Source organism: Dermacentor andersoni, chromosome 1 (assembly GCF_023375885.2).
Source record: "Dermacentor andersoni chromosome 1, qqDerAnde1_hic_scaffold, whole genome shotgun sequence".
NCBI lineage: Eukaryota > Metazoa > Arthropoda > Arachnida > Ixodida > Ixodidae > Dermacentor > Dermacentor andersoni.
Window position 1 is genome coordinate 279,947,772 of NC_092814.1, and position 27,855 is coordinate 279,975,626.

Genomic DNA, 27,855 nt, shown 5'->3' on the forward strand with positions numbered 1-27,855 from the left:
AAAGGTATTCGTTATCCGCATATTATTCTGTTCTGCAAACTCTACTAATAACTCTCCTCTGCTATTCCTAGAGCCTATGCCATATTCCCCCACTGACTTGCCTCCAGCCTGCTTCTTGCCTACCCTGGCATTGAAGTCGCCCATCAGTATAGTGTATTTTGTTTTGACTTTACCCATCGCCGATTCCACGTCTTCATAAAAGCTTTCGACTTCCTGGTCATCATGACTGGATGTAGGGGCGTAGACTTGTACTACCTTCATTTTGTACCTCTTATTAGGTTTCACAACAAGACCCGCCACCCTCTCGTTAATGCTATAGAATTCCTGTATGTTACCAGCTATTTTCTTATTAATCAGGAATCCGACTCCTAGTTCTCGTCTCTCCGCTAAGCCCCGGTAGCACAGTACGTGCCCGCTTTCTAGCACTGCATATGCTTCTTTTGTCCTCCTAACCTCACTGAGCCCTATTATATCCCATTTACTACCCTCTAATTCCTCCAATAACACTGCTAGACTCGCCTATGGATACACAAGTTATTCAATGGAATGTCAGAGGTCTTCTTAGAAACCTTGACGATGTGCAAGAACTTATCCACAAATACAATCGAAAAGTGTTGTGTTTACAGGAAACACACTTAAAAACGAAACACACAACCTTTCTCCTACAGTATGTTACGTTTCGCAAAGATCGCGATGATGCTGTCGCATCATCAGGCGGCGTTGCCATTGTTACTCATAAAAGCATAGCATGTCAACGCTTGCAGCTACAAACGTCCCTCGAAGCAGTGGCGGTTCGAGCTGTTCTCCTAAACAAACTCATCACCATTTGCTCGCTTTACATATCCCCGCATGACCAATTAAACAAACATGAATTTCAATCGTTTATATATCAATTGCCAGAACCTTATGTTCTTGGCGATTTCAATGAACACAGCAGCTTGTGGGGAGACTCTCGTACCGATGCGCGAGGTCGCCTCGTTGAACAGTTCCTTTTTCCTTCCGGTGCGTGTCTGCTGAATAAGAAGGCACCCACATATTAATCTCTCGCAAACAGAACATTTTCTTCAATTGACCTCAGCCTAGTTTCCCCGTGTATACTGCCTGAACTCGAATGGGAAGTTATCAACAATCCTTTACGGAAGTGACCACTTTCCCATACTGCTAAGAACACCTAAAGAAAACGAATATCCACCACATAGGTGGAAGATTGATACAGCTGACTGGGAGAAATTCCGAGCTCTCACTAGTATCTCATGGGCTGACATGTCTTCGTTAGAAATTGATGCTGCTGTGGAGTATTTTACAGCCTTCATAATAGATGCCGCATCTAAATGCATATCGGAAGTAAATGGCTTGGCGTGCAAACGGCGTGTCCTGTGGTGGAACGACGAATGTAGGATCGCTCGAAAGAAACAGAACAAAGCGTGGGGGTTGCTACGCGCCTCTCCCACTGCGGAGAATCTCGTTAACTTTAAGAAAGTAAAGTCCCAAGGCAGGAGAACGCACCGACAGGCCAGAAGAGAGAGTTGGCAAAAGTTATTATCGGGCATCAACTCGTATACAGATGAGGCCAAAGTCTGGAACAGGGTTAATAGAATAAGAGGGCGGCAAACATATTCACTCCCTTTGGTAAACACACAAGGCGATACCCTGCAAGATCAGGCAGACTCACTTGGGGAGCACTTTGAGCGCGTGTCGAGCTCAATCCACTATTCCTAATCCTTTTTTAAACTTAAAGAAATAGAAGAACGTAAGCCAATCATACGAAAATCCACACAGAATGAAACCGTATAACCAGCCTTTCAGTATTGCCGAGTTGAGAGCTGCATTCAACACATGCAAAAGCACTGCACCGGGACCTGACCGAGTCATGCATGACATGATCAGAAACTTACATACTTACACACAAGTTACACTTCTCACACTTTTCAACGCTATTTGGGCTGCGGGATACCTCCCATCCACATGGAAAGAAGCGATTGTGGTCCCTGTTCTTAAGCAGGGTAAAGACCCTTCCTTGGCGGCAAGTTACCGCCCGATAGCTCTTACAAATTGTCTCTGTAAGCTTTTCGAAAAAATGATTAATCGCAGACTCATACATTTCCTTGAACTCACCAATATGCTAGATCCCTATCAGTGTGGCTTCAGAGAAGGACGATCGACAACCGATCATCTTGTGCGCATTGAAGGAAATATCCGCGATGCATTTGTTCATAAACAGTTTTTCCTATCAATATTCCTCGACATGGAGAAGGCGTATGACACAGCATGGCGTTACGGGATCTTGCGAGACTTGTCGGGAATGGGCATCCGTGGAAATATGCTGAACACTATGGAAAGCTATTTGTCAAATCGTACCTTCCGTGTAAAAGTCGGTAATGCACTGTCACGTCCTTTTACGCAGGAAACTGGTGTATACCCCAGGGAGGCGTGCTCAGCTGCACACTCTTTATAGTTAAGATGAACACTCTACGTGCTTCACTTCCACCGGCCATTTTTTATTCCGTATACGTAGACGATGTACAAATAGGCTTCAAATCCTGCAACTTCACAGTGTGCGAGAGACAGGTACAGCAGGGCTTGAACAGGGTTTCCAAGTGGGCAGACAAAAACGGATTTAAAATCCACCCCCACAAAAGTTTTTGTGTTCTTTTTACTAGAGAGGCCTGGTTCCAAATCCTTGTGTTCAACTGTGTGGACATCAAATACCTATCAACAAAGAACACAAATTTCTAGGTATTATACTTGACTCCATGCTTACTTTTATACAGCACATTAAATATCTTAAAGAAAAATGTCTCAGGACAATGAACTTACTTAAAATTCTATCCCACTCAACATGGGGTAGCGACAGGAAGTGTCTGATGAATGTTTATAAGAGCTTAATTCGATCACGATTGGACTATGGTGCCGTCGTATATAACTCTGCCGCTCCGAGCGCACTAAAGATCCTAGATCCTGTCCACCACCTAGGTATCCGCTTAGCCACTGGTGCTTTCAGAACAAGCCCGATTGAAAGCTTATACGTGGAATCAAATGAATGGTCCATCCATCTACAGAGAACTTACATCAGCCTTACATATTTCCTGAAAATACACTCCAATTATCAACATCCATGTTTTAACACTGTTAACGATATGACGTGTACTACACTTTTCCATAATCGTCTCTCTGTAAGACAGCCTTTCTCGCTTCGTGTGAGGGAGCTTAGTGATGAAATACATGTCCCACTCCTCGAGCTTCGCCTAATGCATCCAACCAAGTTGTTACCACTTTGGGAGTGGCAGGTCATAGAATGTGACATATCCTTTTTAGAAGTAACAAAACACGCATCAGAGATCGAAATACGAACGCATTTCCTAAACTCCAGCACAAGCACTCCTGCGCAGAGTTCTACACAGACGCTTCGAAGTCTAATGCCGGGGTGTCCTATGCAGCCGTCGGCCCATCCTTCTCAGAATCCGATGTACTACATCCGGAAACAAGTATGTTTACGGCCGAGGCCTACGCATTACTGTCTGCTGTGAAGCATATAAGAAAATCAAAACTTCAAAAGTCAGCGATATATACAGATTCCCTAACTGTCGTGAAGGCCCTGGTGTCACTCTATACACACAAAAATCCCGTACTTAATGAACTATATTCCGTCTTATGTAAAGCGTACATATCTAACCAGCATATCATTATATGCTGGGTGCCTGGCCATAGGAGCATCGAGGGTAACGTTCTGGCGGACGAGATGGCCACGTCAATCGCATCGCAAGCTGTTAACCCTACCGCTGAGGTGCCTGTCACAGATCTGAGGCCTTTCTTGCGAAGGACGCTGAGAGACCACTGGCAACGCATGTGGGAGACGGAAACGGATAATAAGCTCCACCTGATAAAACCGCAGTTAGGATTCTGGCCCTCTACTACAATATCGCGCCGAACAGATGTCCTATTCTGTCGTCTCAGAATAGGACGCACATTTGGCACCCATAATTTTCTACTCACCGGAAGTGAGCCTCCATTGTGTGGTAGATGCGGAGAGAGGCTGACCGTGCTCCACGTCCTTCTGGGGTGTCGGAAAACCGAATCTGAGAGAATGAGACATTTTTCCTTAGCACACAGGCAGCACATTCCTCTTCATCCTGTAATGTTTCTCGGTGCAGAACCACTTTTTAATACAGACACAGTCCTAGGTTTCCTCAGAGATGTGGTCTTACATGTTATTAGTCCCATGCATTCGTAGCGCTTCCTCTCTTTAGAGGATGCCGCTGGGATAGTTGTACTGTACAGCACATGCCTTCAGGCCCTTGTGTTTCAAGGGCTCTAAGGAGGCAGTAGTGCTCTAGCATATCTTATAACCTGATATATTTTTAGACATCGTATGATTTTTCCTAAATGCATCTTAATGTTCATAGCGCACGTCATACGTCATTGCCATAATCTTATTATACAGATTCTACACACTTTAGCGCTACTATTTTTAAGGCCCCTTTACAGCCACGTCACACCAATTTCATAGAACTCATAATTACACTGCGAATACATCACCAAGGACATGGCGCTCTTTGGCCATACCTGGCCCTTGCGCCATTAAACATCAATAATCAATCAATCAATCAATTACATGCACCCCAGCGACGGCTCCCTCCAAGTAACACAAATTGAAGTCGAAGGCCATGCTTTTGCTGGCTGCATGCGCCTGGCTTTCCTTTTTTTCTTTCAGCCAAGCCAAGCTAAGTAGTGCTATTATTGCAGTACTGGTACGCATTTACGGCACAATTCGTCGACGGCATTTTGTATCTCGCAGAGACCACAGAACTCGGGGTATACTAACTCGCAAACTTGCGCGCGTGCTACAGCCCTCATGTGCGCCGCGATGCATTGAACAGCTCGTTAGCGTGCACTTTTTTTTTTACTTTGTAATGCGCAATGCATAAAGTGCAAAAACCTAATAATATACGAACTGCAATTTTAAGCAATAAGTATGCTCTTCTTAATAACTAGCCCACTTACGTGCAGTAATCTCATCTACTGCATCCAAAGTACGAATATTTATCTGCCAGGCCCCGCCACGTACTGGTGTTTGAGACTTTCTTTTCCAGATTAAAATTACACTTCCTACTTAAATCGTGAACAGCGTGTTCAATGTTATCACTATAACTCATGGCCATTTCATTTTCATCAACGTCTCACAACACATTCTGGTCATTGCTTCTTCTTGCGCAATGGAATGCGGCGATATCGTAAAACCATCGAGAACGCTGAAAGCAAAGTATTTGCTATTTTATCTGACCGGAGAAACCGCCTCCTGCTCCGACCACAGGTATACCCACAACGACGATTTTTGGAAGTGGAAGTGACATTTGTTACATGCGACATTGACGCCAGTGGTTGCGCGTTCTGATTGGCTTGACACGCCAGGCCGTAGGTAACATTCGCATGGTCCAAGCTAAGTCACCCTTAAACAAATGAAAACATACTTTATGCTTTATCAAACACAAAAGTATTTCTGCTTTTGAATATCGTATTTTGAAAAGAATTGCATGGTCACAATAGGTGTATTGAGATCTTTTCAACGAGAATGCTCTGGCTATCACCATAATGCCCTTTGGGCTGTGGTAATTGCGCGTGAACATCCGCGCAACAGCATTGCAGAAGGGTTGAAATCCGGGCCAGTTGGTACATACTTGAAGGAAAAAGTCAAAACACAAAGGACAAAAAACAGTCAAAAAGCAGTAAAAAAACACAAAGGACAAGAGGAGAGGTTCACACCACAGCGACTGGACTATCAAGCGCAGCTTTATTAGAAAAGGGCGCAGTCCCAGCAAGGCCAGTCCTTTGTTCAGCAATGTAACGATTCTTGGTAGGGGCAAGGGCAAAGAAGAGCGAGAAATCTTGGAAGGGTAGTACATCAGTTTATTAGGTGACGACTGCATTAGTACAACCTCGGTGCGATTACTTGAAAAAGAATTTGTATTTCTAGGTCGGTCACGATAGATGCGATATCTTGTGTTTTCATGCTCTGTGATTAGCGATGATGTGGTTGCGCATGCTCTGCTTGCCTTGCTGGTACTACGCCCTTTTCTAATAAAGCTCAGTTGATAGTCCAGTCGTTGTGGTGTGAACCTCTCCTCTTGTCCTTTGTGTTTTTTTACTGGTTTTGTCCTTCAAGCATTGCAGACGCTGCCTTCACGTGCCTTTGTACTCCCGCGCAACAGTTCAGAGAGGAGGTTTTCACTCTCCCCGATGAAAACGTCTACAGTTGCAACTCAATTTAACGAAGTGATGACCACGCTCGAATTATTTCGTTAAATCGGGAAGCTCGTAAAATCAAGGAAGAAATTTTTCGGTCCCTCGAAATCTAAAATTGTAACGTAGTGACACGCAAATGCTACCGCGGCATTGTATTTGCCGCTAATCCAGCCATCCGTCGCCTAAACCATCATGAAATAACGAAAGCAACCACCACCCCGGCCGAGGCGGTGTTGAATCGGCTGTTCCGTGCATGGGCGCGGCGTGTAGCCTCGTCAAAATAAAGCTAGGGATGTGACCATATGAACTCGACAGCTTTAGAGCGCACTTTCGAAGAAGAACCTGTCTGTGTCAAAATTAGACACAAATCACCGCTTTTTTTACTCATTTATTTGAGGAAAAACTTCGTTAAATCGAGTTCGGCCAAGTTTGTTTCGTTTATTCGGGTTGATGATAACATTGAACCCTATGGGTACCTGCCGGGAAATGTAAGTTTCTTCGTTAGATCGGGAACTTCGTAAAATCGGGTTTCGTTAGATTGAGTTTTAGTTGTATAACCACTTCTAGTGGAAAAGCTCCCCATAGCGCCCATGCATTGAAATCGGTAACTGCAAGGGCGCCGGCATGTTGCCACTCTGTGAAGGCACGCAGGCGCAGACGACGAGTTGCGATTCAGACGAGACGCGCAATCAGTGATTGTCGCTCTTACTCCCATCTCCTCCATCGTCATTTCATATTGTACTGCATGGTGGCAATAGGTGTACTGAGACCTTTTCAACGAGAACGCTCTGGGTATCACCATAATTCCCTCTGCGCTGTGGTATATAGCTGTGGTAATTGCACATGAAACTTTCTGTGTGTGCATTCTTTTTTTTTTTTTGGCCCTTTCCTCTCTGTCCTCTTTCTAGCTCTTATATATCTCCCAACCCGAGTGTAGGGTAGCAAACCGGAGACTAATATCTGGTTAACCTCCCTGCCTTTCCTCTTCATATCTCTCTCTCTCTCTCTCCTGTATTGACGGGAAAATAAAGGTTATAAACTTTATAAACGCCGCTACCATCGACACTACACGATAAATCACGGGAGCGTCTGCTAACTTGTGCGACGTACGTGGTTCGTTGTAACCATGGTGACATCGCCGTCGAAAAGAGAGGTGTGTAAAGGCCACTACGAGGCGAGACTTCATGCATATCTCTATAAGAGGCGCGCAGTGATTGGAAACAACCAATGAGGTCACTAGGAGAGTGAAATGCGAAAGGGAAAGTTTTCCTCCGTTGTCTGCTCGGATTTTGAACTTTGATGGCGAATAACTCAAGTTCCCGTTTGCCAATTTTTATCATTCTTTCTGCGTTCATCTCAGTATTCCATAATAAACGCACTCCAGTGCTACAGAAGGCGGTCGAAAAAACGTTGCAGGGCCCCTTTAACAGGCTGCCGCTGCTGTCTCCACCCGCGTTGTTTAAAATATTCATGTAAACACTTCCTTGCTGCGGGTCGGAAGCTGTCTCAACCCGGCACTCAACTGGGACGCATTGTTTTCACGTTATTGTGCGTGCTCACGAGGCCTCTGTTTCTTTCTATCTCTCTCTCCCTCCCCCTCCCCCTCCCCCCTCTCTCTCTCTTTGTGGGAGAGAAAGAGATCAATCTTTAAGCACTTTAAGTTCAAGTCGTCAGCACGTCATTACAAGGAATTGAGTAAACAGTAAAGTGGATCAAAGAGAGGCTTAACGGCGCGCATAAATGCCAGATCGGTATAGCGAAGGGCGCCAGAGGTTGCGGGCGCCCAATGAAAGTGACTTTTGGTTGTCGGCTCGATTTCAGAGAGAGAGCGTTATTGATGACTTGTCACCATTCCCTGCTAAACTCACGGCAATGCCTCTGCGCGCGTCTTCCCTGCATGGTGCAGGTGCGAGAGCCTCAAGCCCTGCGCCAGGTGTCGCGTGGCACACTACTGCAACAAGCTGTGCGAGGTGAGAGGATGGGCGGAGTATACTTGGGCACTTATGTTTCGCGTGGAATTTTGCTGGATATCGAGTTTGAATCCGGGCAAGTATGGCACGCCTGTTGTTTGCATGCTAGGTGTATACTCACAGAGTGATTCAGCTGAACGCATGCAAGGATGATCCAGACAAGAACAAAATATCGTGTGGGTCCCACGCGCTGTAGAAATCGGTGGACGGGAAGCTTCTCGACGTGTTCCAACCCACTTTCAATATAGAGAGGCTGTTCGTCTCGCGGTGAAGGTAGAATTGCAAGTACGGATGTATGAACCGATAAGTATACGAAACATAACCTTAACGTTTAGCGCGTCTACACCCCCTGCAATGACACGGTCAATTCGCACTGAGCTATACGAACGCATTTTGTGACGTATGCTACCAAGCGCCACTAGGCAAGTGGTTCCTCTTCCAACTCGTAACGCTGCAGCTGTTATTCGTGCTTATCTCCGCGTTTCGGCTGCATGTGTCAATAGGCCCGAATAGAAGAAAAGAGCGCAGGCTGCTTTGTTGTAAGCTGTTCTTAAGTCAGTGTGCACTATATCCAGTGTAAAAACGTGCTTCGTGAGCCATGTTTCTCCGATGTCTATCTGTTGGCCCAGTCGTCTCGCATAAATTAGTCGCGCTCCTGACTTTCTGAGTTAGAACGTGACGAGCTACGCGCAGCTCACACGCAATGCTGGCGCGCCCGTGGCTGTCGTCCAGAATATTGTCGACAGCGAGAATGACTCTCCCGCGCCATATTTATTCCTAAATTGAAACATATTTATTCCTAAATCGAGACGAGGCGCGCACACGATATTTCTTTCCCCCATCTTTTTTTTTTTCAAAGTGTTGTGGACGATTTATTTATTTATAGCTACTCGAGAGAAAATTGAACAAGAGCTGCATTTCTAGCTTGTCGGGGATTTTCTCTTTCTCCGCTGGCTGGGCAGCGAGGGGCTCAAATATAGTGTCGCAGCCTCGCAGGGAACTGCAGAGCATTACGTCACTCATCTACGGAGCCTGCTTCATGCTCGGCTATACGTATGACACGCGGCGTGCTGATTAGCACTGCTCAACACTGGCGTGTCAAGGGGAAGATGACCAGATGGACTCGCGCCAGCTCTTCCCCTCCGCTGACCCTTGTAAAGATTGGTGCAAATTTCGTAAAAGGGGAATCCGAGTAGGGCGCGTGTTGCCAGAAAATTTGCTCACCCGTGCTATTGCATAGACCTATGAATGTCTGTTATTTGTTTGATGCATGTCGCACATTAACATAAACTAAACAGGAGGAGGACGTTGGGCATGGGAACATGCGTGGAATGCGTGGAAGAAATATCAGGCACAATGAGCCACGATTAAGACGTAAACAAGAACACACAGAGTGTTCGAAAAAGTAAAAAAAGAAGAATACTTCGCAGAAGTACGGAAATGCGAGCAACTCGTGCATCAAAGTCAAGTTCTCACACACTTCGGAAGCTTCATAGGGTCTGGTTTACCCCTGCCCGAAATATACACAAATCTTTGCAAACGTTATACCATATCCGGGGCGAGAGAGTCTTGGGCGAAAAGGGGGGAAGGGGTATTAGGAGCTTTAATGCTGCGCTGTCATACCGTCTACCAGAATATGTCGACGATTATTTGTGCCACCATCGTCAAACATCATTATCAAAATCTGCATGCAGTATACTTCGGAGGTATCGCTAGTGCGTCCGTTTAATTTCTGGACACCGCAGAAGCTATTCGCTTACTTTGACGATCGTTTTTCATGATTTCTGCACAAATGTTTTACAGGCTCTTTATTTTCCTTAAGAGAACCTTAAGAAGATTGTTTGCTAGTTTAACTGTTCGCCAGCGATGACGTCAGTTCCATTACATGTATTAATGGTAGGTTAGAGATATATGTACTTAAAAAAGATTCTTCATATTAAACAAATAAAACGACGTGAAAAAGACGTATTTGTCATGTGAACCGACTAACTTGGTAAGGCGACTGTCCATGACAGTTTAAGCAAAATATGCATTCGCTTATTGAGTTATATGGCATGCTTTTCGTCGACAAAGGAGGAAGGGCGTAAATATAACGAAAGTGTTAGCGTTACTTTGGGGATAATAGGTAAATGTAATAGACACCATTTCATCTTCGCCAGTTGAGGTGTTCGAACCCTCCCCCCCCCCCCTTTTTTTTTTGCTTCTGCAGAGTGGTTGGTTTTTGCTTTGTAAAGACCTATTATTCTCGTGTTGCCTACAGGAGACTTTCTTTGAAAACTTATTTGATGTGAAAGCAAACAAGAATTGGCACTGCAATACATATAATTTGTGCCGCGTCATCTGCGGGCTTCCGTAGGCGTCAGCCCTGTCCGAGCACCTGCCTGAATGCTGCTACTTCGAGGAAGTGTTCCCCGACATTCCAGACGTCACGGTGCGGCTCCTCACTCGAATCACCCACAAACTGCAGGTGAGTGCCGCAGGCATGCGCACACTTGTGTACACGCTGCGTCAGAGGAAAAAAAAAATCTAGAGCGGCGCATGACCAAATTTGACTAATGTTTAATTGCGGGATAAGTCTTGTAAACAGGACGTTAGAAAGTCAATAGATTGCGTACGCACTTCTGCAAGATCGCTTTGCTTAAATTTGGCTATATGAATGCGAGTAACACTCTGTACTGACACACACACACGCACACACACACACACGCACAACGTACGCACGCACTCACGCACGCACGTGGGGTACGTTCATCCTAACGCGTGTCTTAGCAAAGTGAACGCACTCGATCCATAGCAGAGCGCGAAGACGCTCTCTCAAGAGAATAAACTATTTTTGGACGGACCCCTGTCCGGGTAAAAATTTAGTGAAATATGGTACAAGTAAATAATTACAACTTCTACAAAGTGTGATGTGTGATACGCGTGAGCGTGAAGTCTCTCATCCGGAATAGAGCAGAATCAGGAAACGACGGCAAACCACTACTGCCACGAAAATTGAATACGAAAAAGACCGCGATGATGGCGTGGAGGTGCGGCGCAGGCGCCCGAGGAAAAGGCTCGACCAATACTTTGAGTGTACGAAAGGAAGCAGCCACGGCGATGAAGAAAGAAAAGTTTCGAATGAGGAGACAACGGCTTCTGTAGTCGTTGTCGTCATCATCATTTTCATGCAAGCCAGATGGAAGGAAGGTGTTCGCCATGCTCCGTAAGAGAGAGAGGGGAAGGACAAATGAAAGATAGAGAGGTTAACCAGGACTGAGGCCTGTTGGCCACTCTGTTCCGGGGGAAAGGGGAGGAAAATATTAAGATACGAAGAGAAAGTCAACTGTTTATGTCGCCAACATATTGACAGTTCTCTATCACAGACGGCCGCTCAGTCCGGTAGCCTTCACAAATCGCAGTAGTGCTTTTGTGACCATTTGCTGAGCTCTGTGATATGCGAGGCCATAGTCCCAAGATCTGGTCCAGTGAGAAAGGTCTTCCTTCTAACTGGTTTAGAGCTGTGCGGAGGTCAAGTCATATAAAAAATCAGGCCCCTCAGTTAACCCCCTTTCTTATCGTTTATTACATAACGAGGGTCTCGAATCCGGCAACATTGATGCCTTCAGGTAGCATGTGTGGGTTTATTGACCGGTGGCCCTCACCCCCCCCCCCCCCCCAAAAAAAAAAAAAGATCACGTTCTCGTGACGCCTGCGGCAGAAAGGATGTTCCACGTGGGTCCGCCGCCAAGATCTGTAAGTGGTGGCGCTGGCTAACACTCCCAGGGTTCTACTAGGAAACATAAATAACCAAGAAAGTGGATGGGGAAACGGCGCCGCGGTAGCTCAATTGGTAGAGCATCGCACGCGAAATGCGAAGGTTGTGGGATCATTTATTAAGCACAAGTAATTTCCCCTATGTTGTCTTCGGTGTCAGTGTTTGTCGGCTTCTTATGATATGACTAATAAAAATCGGGCCCCTCGGTTAACTCCCTTTCTTCTCGTTTTTTTTCTCATTGGCTGGCCGCCTCTGCTAATAATATGCCAGCATCGCGATTGTCTGGAATTGTTCCTTACGAACATTTCTAGCGTAGGAGCTTGTAAGCACTGGCCCTGGGCCCTTATTTACAAAGCTTTTCGTTCGTATAGGTGCTGCTTGTCTTTGTCGTCCGCCGTTCGCTAATGATACGTGCATCATCTGGATTGGCTAGAAATTTCTTTTACAAACATTTCTACAGTAGGGAGGTTTTGTAAATACGGGTACTTTTGGATCCAGCTGCTGCGCTGAACAGCCTTCTTGGGGTGCCACGAAGTTCCCTAAACGATTCCCGGAGTCACGCAAGCATTGGCGTAGTTCACTGTGGGCGAACGACCGCTGAATTTCATTACCAACGTAACGAAAAAAATTGACATATTTACGCTGGGGCCGTACTCTCGAATGATCGATTCCATTGCTCATTCGTTTCCATAACGTCGTGTAGCCTATCCCAGCAATAACAGCAGCAAGGTTATCTATATAGCCAGTGACCATGGGTGAAAAGAATAATAATAAAAGGAATAAATGGATATGACTTCAAAATACGACTTCTGGAATCGTAACAGAGAACTCACGTTTGCGTTATCACATAGCTACACCTGCGAACGCAAGAACCTCACGGGTCATTGCTCGGGCAGACGTGTTATTACTTTTCTTCATTTGTTGCTAATGTGGGTAAGCTTATAGAAGAGCATTTTGCCTAAGTTCTGCCTTTTCTTTAAAAACCGCGAGACTCTACAAATTTTATTTTGTGCTACAAAGGGACGCGCTGCTTGAAAGAGATGAAAATAGTCTCTAAACAATGTGTCACGGCTTTTAAATTCTGCTACTTCACGCAGTACATTGTTCGCAGATTGCGCTTTTCTGCACAAAACGACCATTCATGAAGGCTCTTATTATTCGAACTTTCTAAGCATTCGGATAAAAAAAGAAGGGGAGGGGAGAGGGGGACGAAATATTGTATTGCTGCATGCGTGACGGATGTCTGGGTGCAATCAACTTCCACGTCTAAGCTCCGGTTCCATGAGCTCTGTTGTAGTTATTCATGAAAAACTGCGTTTCAGCGCTTGTTTCGTGTTCACGGACGCTAGCGTCACTGGTTGTTCATGTCCGCAGCCCGTAGTCACGAAAACGCTACAGTTGTTCATAAGAGCAAATGCTAGTTAATCCTACTGCTGGACATAATAGTAGCGAAGACGGTGGGCCAATGGCAAAGAACGCTTACGAGGGAGGGTAGGTTTCATCCTTACTAAAAGGACATAATGCACTTATAAAACAAAAGATAGCATATTCTTCACCTGTTCTGCATGGAATCTCCCGTTCATCTGAAGAGAGACTCCAACGATTAATAGCTAGGAGCCTTAGAGCATGCTTAGGCGTTCCTCGAGCAACCTCTTAGTAATTTCAGAGGCACGTCATTCTCCAGTTCCTATTATGAGGACGGTTGATAACCTGTCTTCATTACTTTCGCGTTTCAGTGCAGCCCAAAAGGCACCCGCTAGTAAGTGCACTAATTGAGAGACAGGGCGAACAGTCGCCGGCCGGGCCGGAGGCGGGAGACCGTCATCTCCAGCCCTGTCGCAGGCCCTTTGGGCAGCCCGAAGCTGGACTTGAAGGTCGTCGCTCTTGACGGCTTCTTCTCAGTCTTCTTACCTGTCTAAAGGCGAGTGGTGCAACGCAAACGAGATATGTTTATGCTAGCAGCACAACAACTGGCGTTATACCAAGTATACTTTCGATACTCTGGCTATATTCAAGCGTATACAGATGGCTTGCCAAACAAATTCTTAAGCTGCCTAAGTCATTCCAGAATGGAACCAAATACAAACGTTTAAACTATCTCACACGAAGTCATCAACAGCAGAGCTTTTTGCAATATTGTCTTTATTACACTACATAAATTCAATGCAAAAAGCGGCACAGTGGATCAGCCTTTGTGACTCGCAGACAGCTTTGTCTTCACTTCATAGCGACATTAGTAATCCTCAAACCATGGCATTAATTAACGAGATACTAAAGGAATTCACAAAAGCAAGTGAAGAAAATCGCACAGTAATGCTCCAATGGATGCCTGGCCACTGCAATATCTCTCGGATTGCTGCAGCAGACAAGGCAGCTGAACAAGTGCATGTTAATAACGCCACACATGACCTCCCTCTAACCCAAGCCCGTGGTTGCAAAGTGACATGGTTTGATTAGAACTTGAAATCTTCACATTTATTTCACATTGACCCATCACTTCGATTTAAAATCCCGTCCACATGAAATACAACCAGTGCCTTTGAAACGCTGATTCACTGTGTGCGACTCGGTACCGCGTACACAAAACACTTTCTACATAAAATTTCAAGAGCTGATAGTGCGGAATGCACTTGTGGCCACGCAGATGAAGGTGTATAGCATCTTATAGTAGAATGTCCGCGACACGACACAGACAGAGAACGCTAAGCACTTGATTTAGTGGCATTAGATCGCAGGCACCTCAACCTCAGGCAAATCTTAGGTGCTTGGCCAACATACTCATTGCAAAGACGAGCGTTACTGGCCCTTCGAAGATTTCTTGAAGCGAGCATTATTCTCAGAAAGTTAAAATGTGACAGCGCATTCTATATTTTTCTTTTACCCGACTTTAGCAAATCCAATGCCTGGTTTTTTGTACCTTTACAAGAATTTAATCCTTGATTTCTTATGTACCCTGATTTTAGTCTGTCGAAGTGACCGGGCTTTTTGTTTACTTTAGTGCACATATGTGACTGGACTTTGTGTTGCTGTGTACCTCAGGTGACTTTCAGTTTTAGTGTGGCGTTAGTTTACTTACGTGACTGGACTTTGTGTTTTTATGATTTGGAGTTGTCTTTCAGTTATAGTGTGACATTAGTGTACTTATGTTACTGGAATTTGTGTTGTTATGGTTTCACTATTTTTATTATGATTTATTTTTTTAAATTCCTATGTGAAAAGGAGTAGCCGGCGCCTATTAAAGGCGACAATATATCCTAAATACCATATAATAAAAAGAAACACGAACGAAAGACTATGAAACCGGGCCTCGGATTTACAGTAGTATGGAGAGCAGTAAAAAAAGGCTGGGAGATTGGTAGCGTAAAGGCAACGCAGCACAGGACAAAGGGCCGAAATGGGCCAGAAATATACGCAGCAGAAAGGGAAAGAGAATGAGCCTATGGCGTCACTAGTGATCACCCCGTTTACAAAGGTGATGGCCATGAAAATTCGTTCTACAATGCAGAATATCTGTCATGATTATACTTCGCCTCGCCTACCAAGCACGAAAATATGAAGATCACACGCAATCGCCGCAAGCTCGCTCCGTGTTTACCGAATCCTCAAAAGCCGTTGTATAGCCTATAATTGCACTCGATATAAGGCCAGCGTTGCAGAAAATTCGTTAAAGTAATTGGTATTGTGCGGTAAGTCTGCGGAGACTTCTATTTCTGTTGTTTTTAATATTATTTTCTTCATGAATATGTGCATTTGTTCTTGCAAAAAGGCATGACTATGCGCGAAAGGGGCAAAAGAGGCATGCTTTCGTGTTGTAAGGATTCATTATGGCATTACATTACTCGAAGAGAACACAAATTCAGTTTCGATGTTCGTAACTTCGCCGATTACTTGATAAAACACCATTCTCTCTTCGTTCTCTCGTCCCTTTCCCTAGAAGGAACAGATGAAGGACTGCAAGGAAATGGTGCAGGGACACATGCGGACGCTCGAAGAGATGGAGTCGCGTACGTATAGTACAGGCACGCTCATGGCGTGCGGCATGGACGAGCCTCTGCCTCTGCGCCGCACTGGCCCAGCGGACATGACGCCACTTTAGGCGGACTTCAGAGAAATGGAACTGACATGCTCTACGTATACGTGCTGATGAGAGGCAACTATTCTGCAAGGATTGCCCCACCTTTATCCACGTCCAATCCCGTTTTATCACTGTGTTATGGAAAACAAAGGGGGAGGGGGCTCCGTGTATTACAATACCCAGAAAGCCTCTCTTAATGAGGGAGACTTTCTGGTACTCTTGTGTGCTTAATTCGTCACAGTTTTGTTTGCAACACCAATGCATTTCGACGTGTATTTTAGAAGCAATTAGTTATAACAAAACTGGTGCGAAGTTCAGGATTTCTAGGAGAGAATGACGAGCATTCATTCACTATTATACTGGCTGACTTTGATTCTGTGACACAATCTTCGCCTCAAAGTTAATGATTCAATTTTACTTCGTGACTTTCAGATTATTCTCACGTCCGCTGCCGCGAATAGTTCTGTACAGAAAAAAATACGCCTTAATATCTACTACATTGTCTTTTAAAAATTTTGTCAGATTAAGGAACCAGCTTGAGTAACCAACTTGCATAATCTAGGACCATTATAACTGCGAGTCGGCCTAGTTGGAACAGATTCATCTTAAAACTTTTTTTGCGCAAACAAACAGGGACGAAGAATAGGGGCAACACATGGACGAGCGCTCGTCCTTGTGTTGCCCCTATTCTTCGTCACTGTTTGTTTGCGCACAAAAAGTTTTAAGATGACTAGGACCATTGCTTTTGCAAATAGCTGTAGAACGCAAGGAAAGTGTTGCTATCGTTTGTAGCAATAATCCGCTATTTTCTAGATTTCCTGAAAACTCTGCTTGGATAGTTCACCGTTAGCTGGTAGCGGAACGGCGACCATCAGCAGTGCACTTTTCATGCTATCTATATTCGAGGATAGTAGGTGTAGAATATTTTGTAAAATTTTCAAAGTTTATTACTCTCACATGCTCGGCACGCGACAGTATGTAAACTTGGCATGCGAAGTAGGCTGGAAGTGCACTGGAAGACAAGGGACGTCCCGAATATGTGCTTGGTACTAGGTTGCCTAAGGCCCCCGAATCAAGATATGCACGTTAACGGTCCATTCAGGTTGGGGCTCTATGTGAGGCCAATGGGATTTCGCAAAGTTGAAGCGCCTCTTTCTGCCCTTCTCAAAACTTGCAGACTCGAATGACATCCTGAACGACGCGGTGATGCTGCCAAAGTTCCATGCCAGCTGGGCCACAGTCAAGTACATTTTAGGGGAGGAAAACGTGCCGCCTCTGCTCGACGGGTTAGAAATATTCGGCAAGGTACATAGTGGACTTTTCCTGCCTTGTTGAGCCACCAAAAGGTTTGTATTTTTCACGAGATTGTGTTCTGTTTCAGATGGTAATCAACAGGTTCTGCATAACGGACAGCGACTTAAAGCCCGTCGGTCAAGGCCTGTACATCGGGTGGGTATTGGCGATGACGACGCGCCAAGCCGACAGCGCAAATGCAACAAACTTACCCTGAGTAAAGCGCGGACACGAAAGCTGAATCCGATGAACCATTTTGTCATACTGTACACATATTTGTATTTAGCGACAATCCGAGCAAGTAGTTCTCGCGTTTTCAGAGACGCACTAACAATACCTGTATTATGTCGGTAGGAGCCAGACAGAAAGGCATGCTCTGGGTCTCCCGACAAGCAGTCAGGAAGAAATGTATCGCTGGGAAAGGCTGTCCTTACAGTGGACATAAAATTAGCTGCTGCTGCTGATTATTATTACGATGATGACGACTAGTATGCATCTTGCCATGAAAGCGGTTAATTCTTTAACAAGAAAACATATACCGCACTTTCTCACCGCTTGTTCTAAGTCAGCGTGATGCTGTAGGCAGCCTTTTATTGGAATTTTAGCAATCCGTCTTCTCTTCTGCTGGCGGAAGAAAAGTCGTACGCATGCGTAAAAGCCTCCAGGTGGCGTTAATAAAAAAACACTTAAACGTATGCTTACTGCGACATTTTCGATAAGTTTCGTTTCTCAAAAGTTTGCAGGCTGACCTGCCCAATATGTATTAGGGATCTGTAACCCATTCCGTTCACGTGTACAGACGGGTGAAATCTTTGTAAAAGCCTATGCTTTATCTTGCTTGAAAGCATGTCCAAAAGCGACATGATTTTTTTATGTTGTTGACTCTTAAAAAAATCACATGATCCGCAAAGCTCTCAACAGTCGATCAGGGGTGATCGCCTAATTTGTAAGCGAAGCGTGCCCACTAATGTACTATAAGCCCTGTTTACGTAAACTGACGTTTCTGCACGACGGCCTTTGAGGCACTTACCTGGCGTGAACGTAAGTGACGTGCACATTACTGGCTGGTGGTGACACCTGCGATTCATCAATCGGCGTGATATTCCTCGCTGCATATCTCATGCCAGCATGGTCAAAGTTTGCAGACGCAAGCACGATTCAGAGAAGCTCGCGCTGCATCAAATTTTGCGTGCATGCCTAAATAGTGGGAATGCCGTTTGGGCCGCCTAATGCTGGACATTGTGGAAAGTGATGCATTCGCCTCCCCAGGGCATCGATATTCGACCATTCTTGCGATCCGGACGCGGCCTACGTGTTTGAAGGGACGCGTCTCACGGTCAGAGCAACCAGGAGCCTCAGCGTAAACAGCGTGCGAGAGGTAGGCGCTCACTTGCATACCTCTGTGAATGTGATGTACTCCCGCCTAGTGAGCGCTTGCTTCCCTGCGAGAGATTGACGCGCGTGCGCGCCCTCCTCCGCATTTACGAAACAGATATACATCTGCTACGTGGACAAGCTTCTTCTGAAGGAGGACAGGATAGCGGCGCTCCAGAGGCAGTACTACTTCACTTGCAACTGTGTCTTCTGCAAGGAGGTACGTACGTCATGTCGATAAGCCGGGGCGCTCCGTTTACGATGGCTCGCGTGAGCGCATTTCTAGTTGTTTTTTCATCAACTTTCATTTCAACTAATTTATAATTTTTTAAATTCAATTAGTAAGTACAAGTGATTTCCCCTGTGTTGTCCTTGGTGTCTTTGTTGGCATCTTACGATATACTGCGTGTCCCAGTTAACTTGAACCAAGATTTTTGAAAAACACAAGAGCTCTAGAGAAATCGTACCGACTGCATAGTAGCAGCAGTGTTTAGAACGACAGAAAGCTGAGCTAGTTGGTAAGGATTAATTGTGCAAAAAGGAGGTGAGGCGTGCAGACAGGACACAAGAAGTGTTGTCCACTTCTCTACTCTTGTGTCCTGTCTGCACGCCTCACCTATTTTTTGCATGATGTAGCAGGAGTCGTTTGTACTTACAGCCAGTACTTTTCTTTTCATCACGAAGCATACATTAATTAATTGATTTTAATTAGTGTACTTTTTAATTATTCCTTGAATCGCGAACATGTCAATTACAATGTTGTAGAGCACCTTAAGTAACCTCCGAATCAAGCAGTTATTTCATGCTGAAGTGTGCCTGGTTGTCCTTATTTTTTTTTTTAAGGAAAGAACAAAGGCCCGCGAAATACGCTAAATATGAAATAGATGCGCGCTCGCGCACCGCTACTCAAGCGCCTCCAAGCAACCTTTGAAAGACATGCGGCTGCATTCGTTTACCGCCGCATCGTATAAGGCTTCGTTACGCAGGATGGCTCGAGAAGTTTTAGTAGCGTGGTGCGATAAGCGTCAGCATCTGCGGACGCAAGAATGTTGCGCTCGATCATGAGGTACTCGGGATAGCTTTAACCTTCGCGTATCATGAAACAAAGCTAGAAAAGAAATTCAACCGATCTAAAAAGAAAAAAACAGTGCGGTAAAAAGCACGAAAAAAAGACAAAAAGGCAGCTCTCGGAAGAACAGAAAAGAGCTACTCAGGAGTTTATTTCAATAAAAAATAATCCAAAAGCACGTAAGGCGTCTCAGTCGCCCACAAAGAAGCATCCAAAGGTGCAACTAGTTTAGCCATTTACCCTTTCTGTCTCTTGAACCCCAGAAAAGAAGCAAAACAGAGCAGTCTTTTACCTATTTTTTGTCGCAAGTTTTTTTTTATGTAATGATAGGGTGAGATTATGAAGGTGCGTCAAAGAGTCACGTTTTACACCAGTTTTGAGCGGTTATTTCCCACTGTCACTTATAGCACGTGCTGAAACAGGTCACCGTCTGAAGCAATACAGTACTTCTTTCTAACACTTATGCTGTTGCAGCTTTGACGAACGACGTTAGAATCTCGCGGCAGACTCTGCTTATTTTTGCCTTTAGAGCGTCCATGCAGTCTGGTAGTTTCGCTGCTATACACGCGATCTTTCACGTAGGCCCACAAGAAGTGCAGCGTTGTCGGTGACTTTGCAGGCCAGGGTACAAGTCCGTTCCGGCCAATCCACTGTCCAGGAAAAAAGCTTGTCGAGCCACGCTCGAGACTGACTACTACTATGCGCAGGAGCACCATCGATGTTCCGAAGGTGCGCTAGTGGAACGTTGCAACAGACGTCGTTCACGGGGCCCTCGAGTATGTCGTTCACGTAGCGTTGCGTCGTTAGTGTGTTGTCAAAAAAGATGGCTCCCATGATGTTGCCATCAAAAATACCGCACCACACATTAAACGACCACTGGTATTGGCATCGTATTTGTGCCAGCCAGTGGGGATTACTGTCACTCCAGCAGCCACGGCGGCCGCATTTCGATGGGGGCGAAATGCGAAAACACCCGTGTGCTTAGATTTAGGTGCACGTTAAAGAACCCCAGGTGGTCAAAATTTCCGGAGTCCTCCACTACGGCGTGCCTCATAATCAGAAAGTGGTTTTGGCACGTAAAACCCCAAATATTATTATTATTACTCCAGCAGTGCGCGTTGTGAATATTAACTTGTGCGTTTCTGGAGAAATTAGCCTCATCCGTACAAAACACGCGAGTGAGAAAGTCCAGTTCTTCTCCACATTTCGTGAAAATCCAATTGGAAAAGTCAAGTTTGTTTTCAAAACCTCGGTCTTCAAGTTTTTGATGAAGATGTACATGGTACGGGTGCATATGGCCTTTATTTAAGATCCTCCACACTGAATGACCTTGAGGTTCAGGCCTCCACACTGGCGTCGCGCACACTACCGTGAGGATTAGAAACAAAGAATGCCAAAACATCCATTTCCGCTTCTTGAGCTACCGTCGCAGTCCTGTGTCGTTTTCTTGTGAAGCTACCCATCTCGCAAAAGACTTCGTACATACTAAGCATCGTTGACGGACTAGGGCGTCTTCCACAATGGCACATCCGGAATAGCTTGGCTGCCTTCCTCTTGTCGCCGTGCGCCGCCCCCAGAGCCAGGATCATTTTAGCCTTCTGATCATTTGTGAAAGGCATGACTCTCTTCTTGAAGAGCAGGTCACTGGCGTGATACCGTTGAGATCTCCCGTTATCTACGCACTGACACGTCAAGCAAAACTGATTTACGTAATCGACAACGGCATATGCTGGCCGTACAGATCCGGCAAAACGCATTAGATGGACATAGCCTGCACAGGGTTTGTTTCTATTGCTAAAGGGAGCAAAAGGAACATACGTTCCGGGCGCGCCTGTCTACAGAGCAAGATAGTGCGCAAAATTACAACCCCAAGTGCGCCGTCACTGTTTCCCGCCTTCCCATTGGCGTTCCAGTTACTTTCACGCTTCAATACATAAAACAGCGTTTTCTTAACAAAGTGGAACAACAGTGTACTTTTACCGCAAGTTTGACGGCGAAAATCACGAAACCGGTGCCATGCTCAGAATTCGTTCTAAGTCGATGTGCCTTGAGCACTTACTAGCTACAATTCGCAGATTGACATACGTGCCGTAAGGTAACTAATTTTAAAAGTTGATTAGCGTAATTGGGGTGATCATTATTCAATTAAATAAGTTGATTCTCGTTAATGTAGTGACCGCTTCATCGAGTAATTTAGCTCAAATCTTAGAACTGTGTTGTCTGCCACAGGCAATATTTGAAAATTGGGTGCAGCTAAAAATACAGCTTATATATATATATAGCTTGTGAATTTTTGTAACAGAAAATTCCAACTAATCCTGATGCTGGATTATTATTCGAGCGACAGGCGACCGGCCAATGGCGAAGGACACTTTACAACGAAAGGCTTGAGAATTCGACCCCTGATTTTCATTATTCAAGGCTGCAAGCCAGGTGAAGCAAAGCTTTTGCTTGAGCTAGTTGCTGAAACATACTGGTAGCAGTATTGTCACGTTGTAGTGACAATGAAGAAAACAGTCGCAAAACTGTGAACGACGAAACTATAACCCAGCGGGAACGAGCGATAAAAAGACAGGACAGCACAAAGGGCGCACACTACTAACAAAGGTTTATATTTCAAGAGCACAAATTTATTCGAGCGCACCAAGTCGCCACGCATGCGCAGATGATTACCTCCTAAGAAAAACGAGTTATCGGAAAGGGACTGTTATATGCTTCATGCGTGACAACTCTCACGAGAAATATATTGAGACTGAAAATGTTTTGAGATTAAATTTCTAAGTGCATATAAGCACCTCATATGTTAACCTTTCCTATTGATGTTAGTGACGTTACTTAGTGATATTTAAATTTAGATTTGTGCTTCAATTTCAAGTAATTAATTTACTTAATTACTTCTCTCCACGTTGCGGGTTTCCGCAGAACTATTACGTCAAGCTTTTGCCTTTGCTTCGTGTTGTCGACCAATTCGACTTCGTCCTGCCATCTGCTAGCCGCCTGGTTAGCTCAGATGGCTCAATTAGCTCAGGGGACGAATTCTTCAACTGTGAGGCTTTTCTTTCGAGGAACCCGTATGGGTTTCCTTTGTAGCAATTGCTACGAAGGGGTGGATGTCTGATTTTCCCTTTAAATACTTATAGTGCCTGCTTCCTTTTACATGCATCCTAGGTATCCCGTAGCATTGCAAAATTAAACAGGATCCTTATGCGCTGCAGGACGCGAGGGATCCACTTACAGAAAAGTGGAGCGGCTTGACAGAGTGCGTCCGCAACCTACAGCTGGAGCTGGACAAGGCAGGTCAGTGCATACGAGCGGGCTCAAGCTCGAGCGTGGATGCAAATTCTCGGTAACCGGAGGCCGGGTTCACGTGGGTGTTCGCACGTGCATGGGAAGACCGCGATGTGCGAACGGGGCCTGGGCTTTGTCCCCTTTGGGGTGCCGGCCAATCGCGATCCGCTGTTTCGGATTTGCGGGTCCACGGCCAGTGTTAATTCTCAATAACGAGAAAAAAATATGATGGGCGAGTTAACTTGCAGTGAAAATGGTACACGTTTTCCATTCCTGGACAGTCCCAGACTACCTGAGACCACGTTTTCCTAAAGAAGAGAAATCGAGGAAATAAATAAGAATAGCAGTCCCCTGACCGGCCGGGCAGAGCTTTGCGCTATATAGCTGGTGCACGGCCGCTCAATAGAAACAACCTTGTTTCCATTGAGCGGCCGTGGCTGGCGTAACGCGTCTCTCAGAGAGAAGGAAAATGACGCATCATACGCGCAGCATAACCAGAGTGTGTCCAAACGGGTTCCTTTCCATCCTTCTTTCTTGCTTTCTTTTTGCTTTCTCGATGCTTTTTCGTGATTTGTGTGACTACGAGCGCCCGTTTCCGGCAGTTAGCTTAAGTGACCGTGAAGTATGGAGGTCTGTCCCAAAAGTCAGTGTAGTGCACTAAAAAAATAATAATTTCACTACCTTTAAGATACACCAGTGTGGTTACCCTCAAAACATCCCTTATTTGACACAATACACTGGTTCTACTTTTTCTACCATTGCTGGAAGTGCCTATGGAAGTCCTGTTTTGTTGAGCGCTTCAACTGCGATGTAGTTTCCGTTTGAATTGTCCTCGCATCCCCAAAATGTCGCCTCCAGAGCACCAGCTTATATTTCAAGAACAAAAAGAAATTGCAGGTGGTTAAATACAGTTAGTATAGAGGGATGATGGAATTAGAATCCAAAAACTCACGTAAAACTCTTGCTTGGGCTAGTTGGCTCATGCTTGAAGTAGTAAAGGCAAGGCGCAGAAGACCAGGACTCAAGAAGAAGAACACAAACGACAGGTCCGGCGCCGGTCCTGTCGTTTGTGTTCTTTTTGAGTCCTGGTCTTCTGCGCCTTGCCTTTACTACTTCAAGCAAAAACTCACACATTCTCAATGCATTGTGCTCATGGGCATTATCGTAGGGCAGAATACAGCGCCTCTCTTTCAACAAATTTGGTCGCACATGGTATCCTTCAGGCGCTTTATAGGACCTCCACATATAAAGCTGCATTGACAGTTTGACCTTCAGGTACAAATTCGTGGTACACAGCTCCATGACCAGTGTTTCTTTCCTGCGTTTTGCTCAGCGTCGCCATAATTTTTTAAGCATGTCGCTAAAGCGAGAAGAAAAGTCATGAAATTTCTGCTAACTATTGCTGGAGTGTGGCTGAAATTGTCACTAAAACTTATGAATAAATTTCAGGTAACGTAGGCGTTCTTAGAACACTATAATATACGCTAGCATGGAGTAAATCATTTACCGAAACGTCTCGCGTTTGTGTACCCTAACGTGCGATTGAGGAATAAACAGAGAATTTACCAGCAGTGTGTAGTAGGCTTTCACATTACTACTGTAAACGGAAATAACTCTAAGGTGGGGAGTATATTGCTTGTCCTCTAACAACTCCCCGGTTGGGAACTTATTATACTCCGTATGATCGGAGTAGAATTTTTGCTGGCGGCGAGCGGAATTTTTGCGCGGAACCATGGGAGTTTTTTTTTCTGTCTTTTTTGTTTTTTTCTTTGCACTGGATGGAGCTTTTTCGAGGTGCAACGGCAGTAAAGAAAGAGCTATCGCGTCAATTTTCGTGAAGATATTTATATGCGAGTGCTACTGATCAAATTTCGAAATATACACACAAAACCGCGTCAAATTCAATGAAACAAGTCAATGAAAGGACATAAATCATGACATACACAAACATTTCAGAAACGCCCAATGCAGAACTTTGAAAGACATCCGACGTACACGCGACACACAAGAAGAACGCTGCCAGTATATATATAGCCACGATACTGTGTGCCTCGAAATCGCCTAGCGAGCAGCTGTGCTGTTTTCAGAATTACGACTCACATGCTCATTCATACGAGAACTGCCTTTCTGAAATTAACGGAAGACCTTAATCAACACGAAACTGTTAATGCAGAATAGTGACAAAAAAGTTGATGACATAATTTTTCAAAATTTGGAGGCCATTCTGTGAGTACTGAAGCGGCCGGCGTTCGCGGCCAAAAAGTAGCCCGTTAGTTGCAGTAAGCAAGGGAAATGTAAGTACATATGCTTCATGGCAAAATTTGTGCGAAATAGCGGTAGCGTAGAAGAATTTATTTCGTGTGAACATGACCCGCAGCCTATGTAACACCGAAAAGTGCGTAGACATACATTTTTCTGACCGCACTGCTTGCTCAGCGTCCAAGCAATGTCTCTTGGTTGTGAAAAGGAGCTACATCGCTGTCGAACGAATCTTCACACTCGGAACCTGCAGGCATGCTTCTAAACCAGTGTCTGGGATAGACCATAATATTAATGCAATATCGGATGTAACGACGTGATCAAAATAGAAGTGCGCGATAAGAATTCGATTCACATCGCTCAGTAAGAAGCTTTATTTACAGTACGCATACTTATGTCCTACCGTTTTTCTTGGGCGAGGACATCCGTACACAGGCACATAACAACAGTTGCTTGTACTCCGGTCTTTCTCACTGGCAACACAGCACCGCAACGAACTTGGAATATATGCCATTCATGTGCGACTATAGCACGGACGTCGTCGCTCGAACAGTGGCTGCTGTTGCCACTGCTATACGCGGTCTTTTCAAACATTACGCCTGACGCTGTCAGAATGTACTCACAAGGACATTATAGTCGCATTTCACGTACTGGAGAACGCAAGCCACGGTCACGCAACACGAAAGCAGAGTCCGAAACTACTGTTGACGTGAAGTAAAGTTTATAACGGCCAAACCGGCCGATGTATCAGTGACCGCTTAGAACATTATCTTTATCGAAAGGGTTTCGATAAAGAACGGAACTGGGTCATATTGGCCGTTAAAATCGGCGTTTTTCGGATAAATCCGAAACGTCAAAAATTTTACCGGCGAGTGTTAATCGGATTATTTCGGATTCATCCGAAAACATGGCGCCTTATAGGTATACCTCGAAGCTGCTCATTGACTAGTGATGTCGGCTCAGGTTTCTGACTGTGCTTTCGTGTTGCTTGACGTTGGCTTGCGTTCTTCAGTACGTGAAATGCGACTCGTAGGCAGCACCCTTCGCACTTTTAAGAAAGGGCTTGTCGCCCCCGGGAACGCGAGACGACATCTTGATGTACGGTCCCATGACGGCACTCGGGCGCCAGGGGACCGAATCGAGCGCGGTTAGCCTGCTGGCGGAAAGCATGGCAAGCTCACATGACGCCTTTCTGTAGCGCGTGAACAGAAATTTTGGGCAAGCAAAATGGGAAGAAAACGAAAGCTTTCCAGCGACTACAAAGGAGTTTAGGGATTTTGAAGAGTCAACGTCATCTGAAGGAGTCATTGCTTGCAAGTTTTGCCGTGTGACAGTTAGCATTGCCAACGGCAAGGGTGCCTTGAGAATGGCGGAGCATCTACAATCACAACGCCACGTCCAGCTCCAGTGAATCATTTTGGTACAGGGTTCGAATTGCGAATCCAAATGTGAAGCATGAGCTACCCCACGTGTTCGAAACCTATGCGCCGATTTTTAAGTTAATGTTTATTGAAACTGACGACATCAGCCAGCTTATGAGTGATTTTGCGAACTATCAGAGCTGTGAAATCGGCAACATTGTTGAACCCCTGTCGTTTTGGAGACTTCACACTGTCCAGTGGCCAGTACTTTCTCGCTGCGTGCCGAATCTTCTGGCTCTCCATGTTTCTAGCGCAAACGTTGAAAGGGCATTTTCAAAGCTGAGCCTCATCAATCGAAAGGAGCGCGCTTCCATCAGTGACAACAACCTTGTAAAGTATGCTTGCGTCTATTACAACAAGCTTTAATGTTGCAATACGCACAAACGTAGGTGTTTCGTATTTAAGTATTTGTGCTTGTGTGTAAATGTGTTTGTGCGTTAAAACCTTCCAGACAACTAAAATACGCTTCGTGTGTTCTGATGTTTTCGTGTTCAGATATCATTTCATCTAAGATTTTGGAGTATTGAGAATAATGCAGAATTAAACTCCGAATTTCGGAGAATTGGGGATTTACGAGAAATTAACTCGAATGAACGACCAATTTCCGCCAGAAGATAAACTCCGGAAAACACCCCCCGAATTTCAAGAAAAATGAACTCAGAAAACACGGAGCCCTAGGTATACCTAAGCCCTTTTCCACACTTGAAAACGTTGCTTTTGCATTCATCGTTTTCAGCAAAGTATCACAGCTAACGTACTTGAAGCTGACATACAGTGAGCTCCAGGCACGCATATAACACTTTCTGGAAGGAAATGCGGCAAACAACTTGACGAAAAAGTGTCACAGAATGCCACTTCACAGATTTAAACAAACCATCAGCCATGATCACTGCCTACACCGCCGAACGTGGGCGGTCACTGGCGCGGCGCACAGCCTCATGGGAAGCGCCACGTGACCAACCTTTTTCGGCGGTGGGTGTTTTTAAAAACTCCTTGTGCGAAGTTTTTGCAAGCGAACAAGATTTTGAAGCGGAGTAAAATCGCGTCATGTCCCCTTAATCGTCCCGCAGCTAGCCAACGAAGTGAAACGAGCGAATGCCGCTGTATTG

At 45.2% G+C, this 27,855-nt stretch overlaps 1 protein-coding gene across 1 annotated transcript in view; it reads left to right on the forward strand.

Annotated features, from left to right (window-relative positions):
- The window catches only part of LOC126548226 (histone-lysine N-methyltransferase SMYD3-like), a 59,272-nt gene that overhangs the window by 24,752 nt on the left and 6,665 nt on the right, over positions 1–27,855 (forward strand). Inside the window, exons 2-9 of the mRNA XM_050196371.3 lie at positions 8,147–8,210; positions 10,567–10,677; positions 15,902–15,971; positions 17,220–17,347; positions 17,424–17,491; positions 18,605–18,713; positions 18,828–18,929; positions 22,994–23,075. Of these exons, the coding sequence (XP_050052328.1) occupies positions 8,147–8,210; positions 10,567–10,677; positions 15,902–15,971; positions 17,220–17,347; positions 17,424–17,491; positions 18,605–18,713; positions 18,828–18,929; positions 22,994–23,075 (734 nt within the window). The remainder of the gene's footprint in view (positions 1–8,146; positions 8,211–10,566; positions 10,678–15,901; positions 15,972–17,219; positions 17,348–17,423; positions 17,492–18,604; positions 18,714–18,827; positions 18,930–22,993; positions 23,076–27,855) is intronic.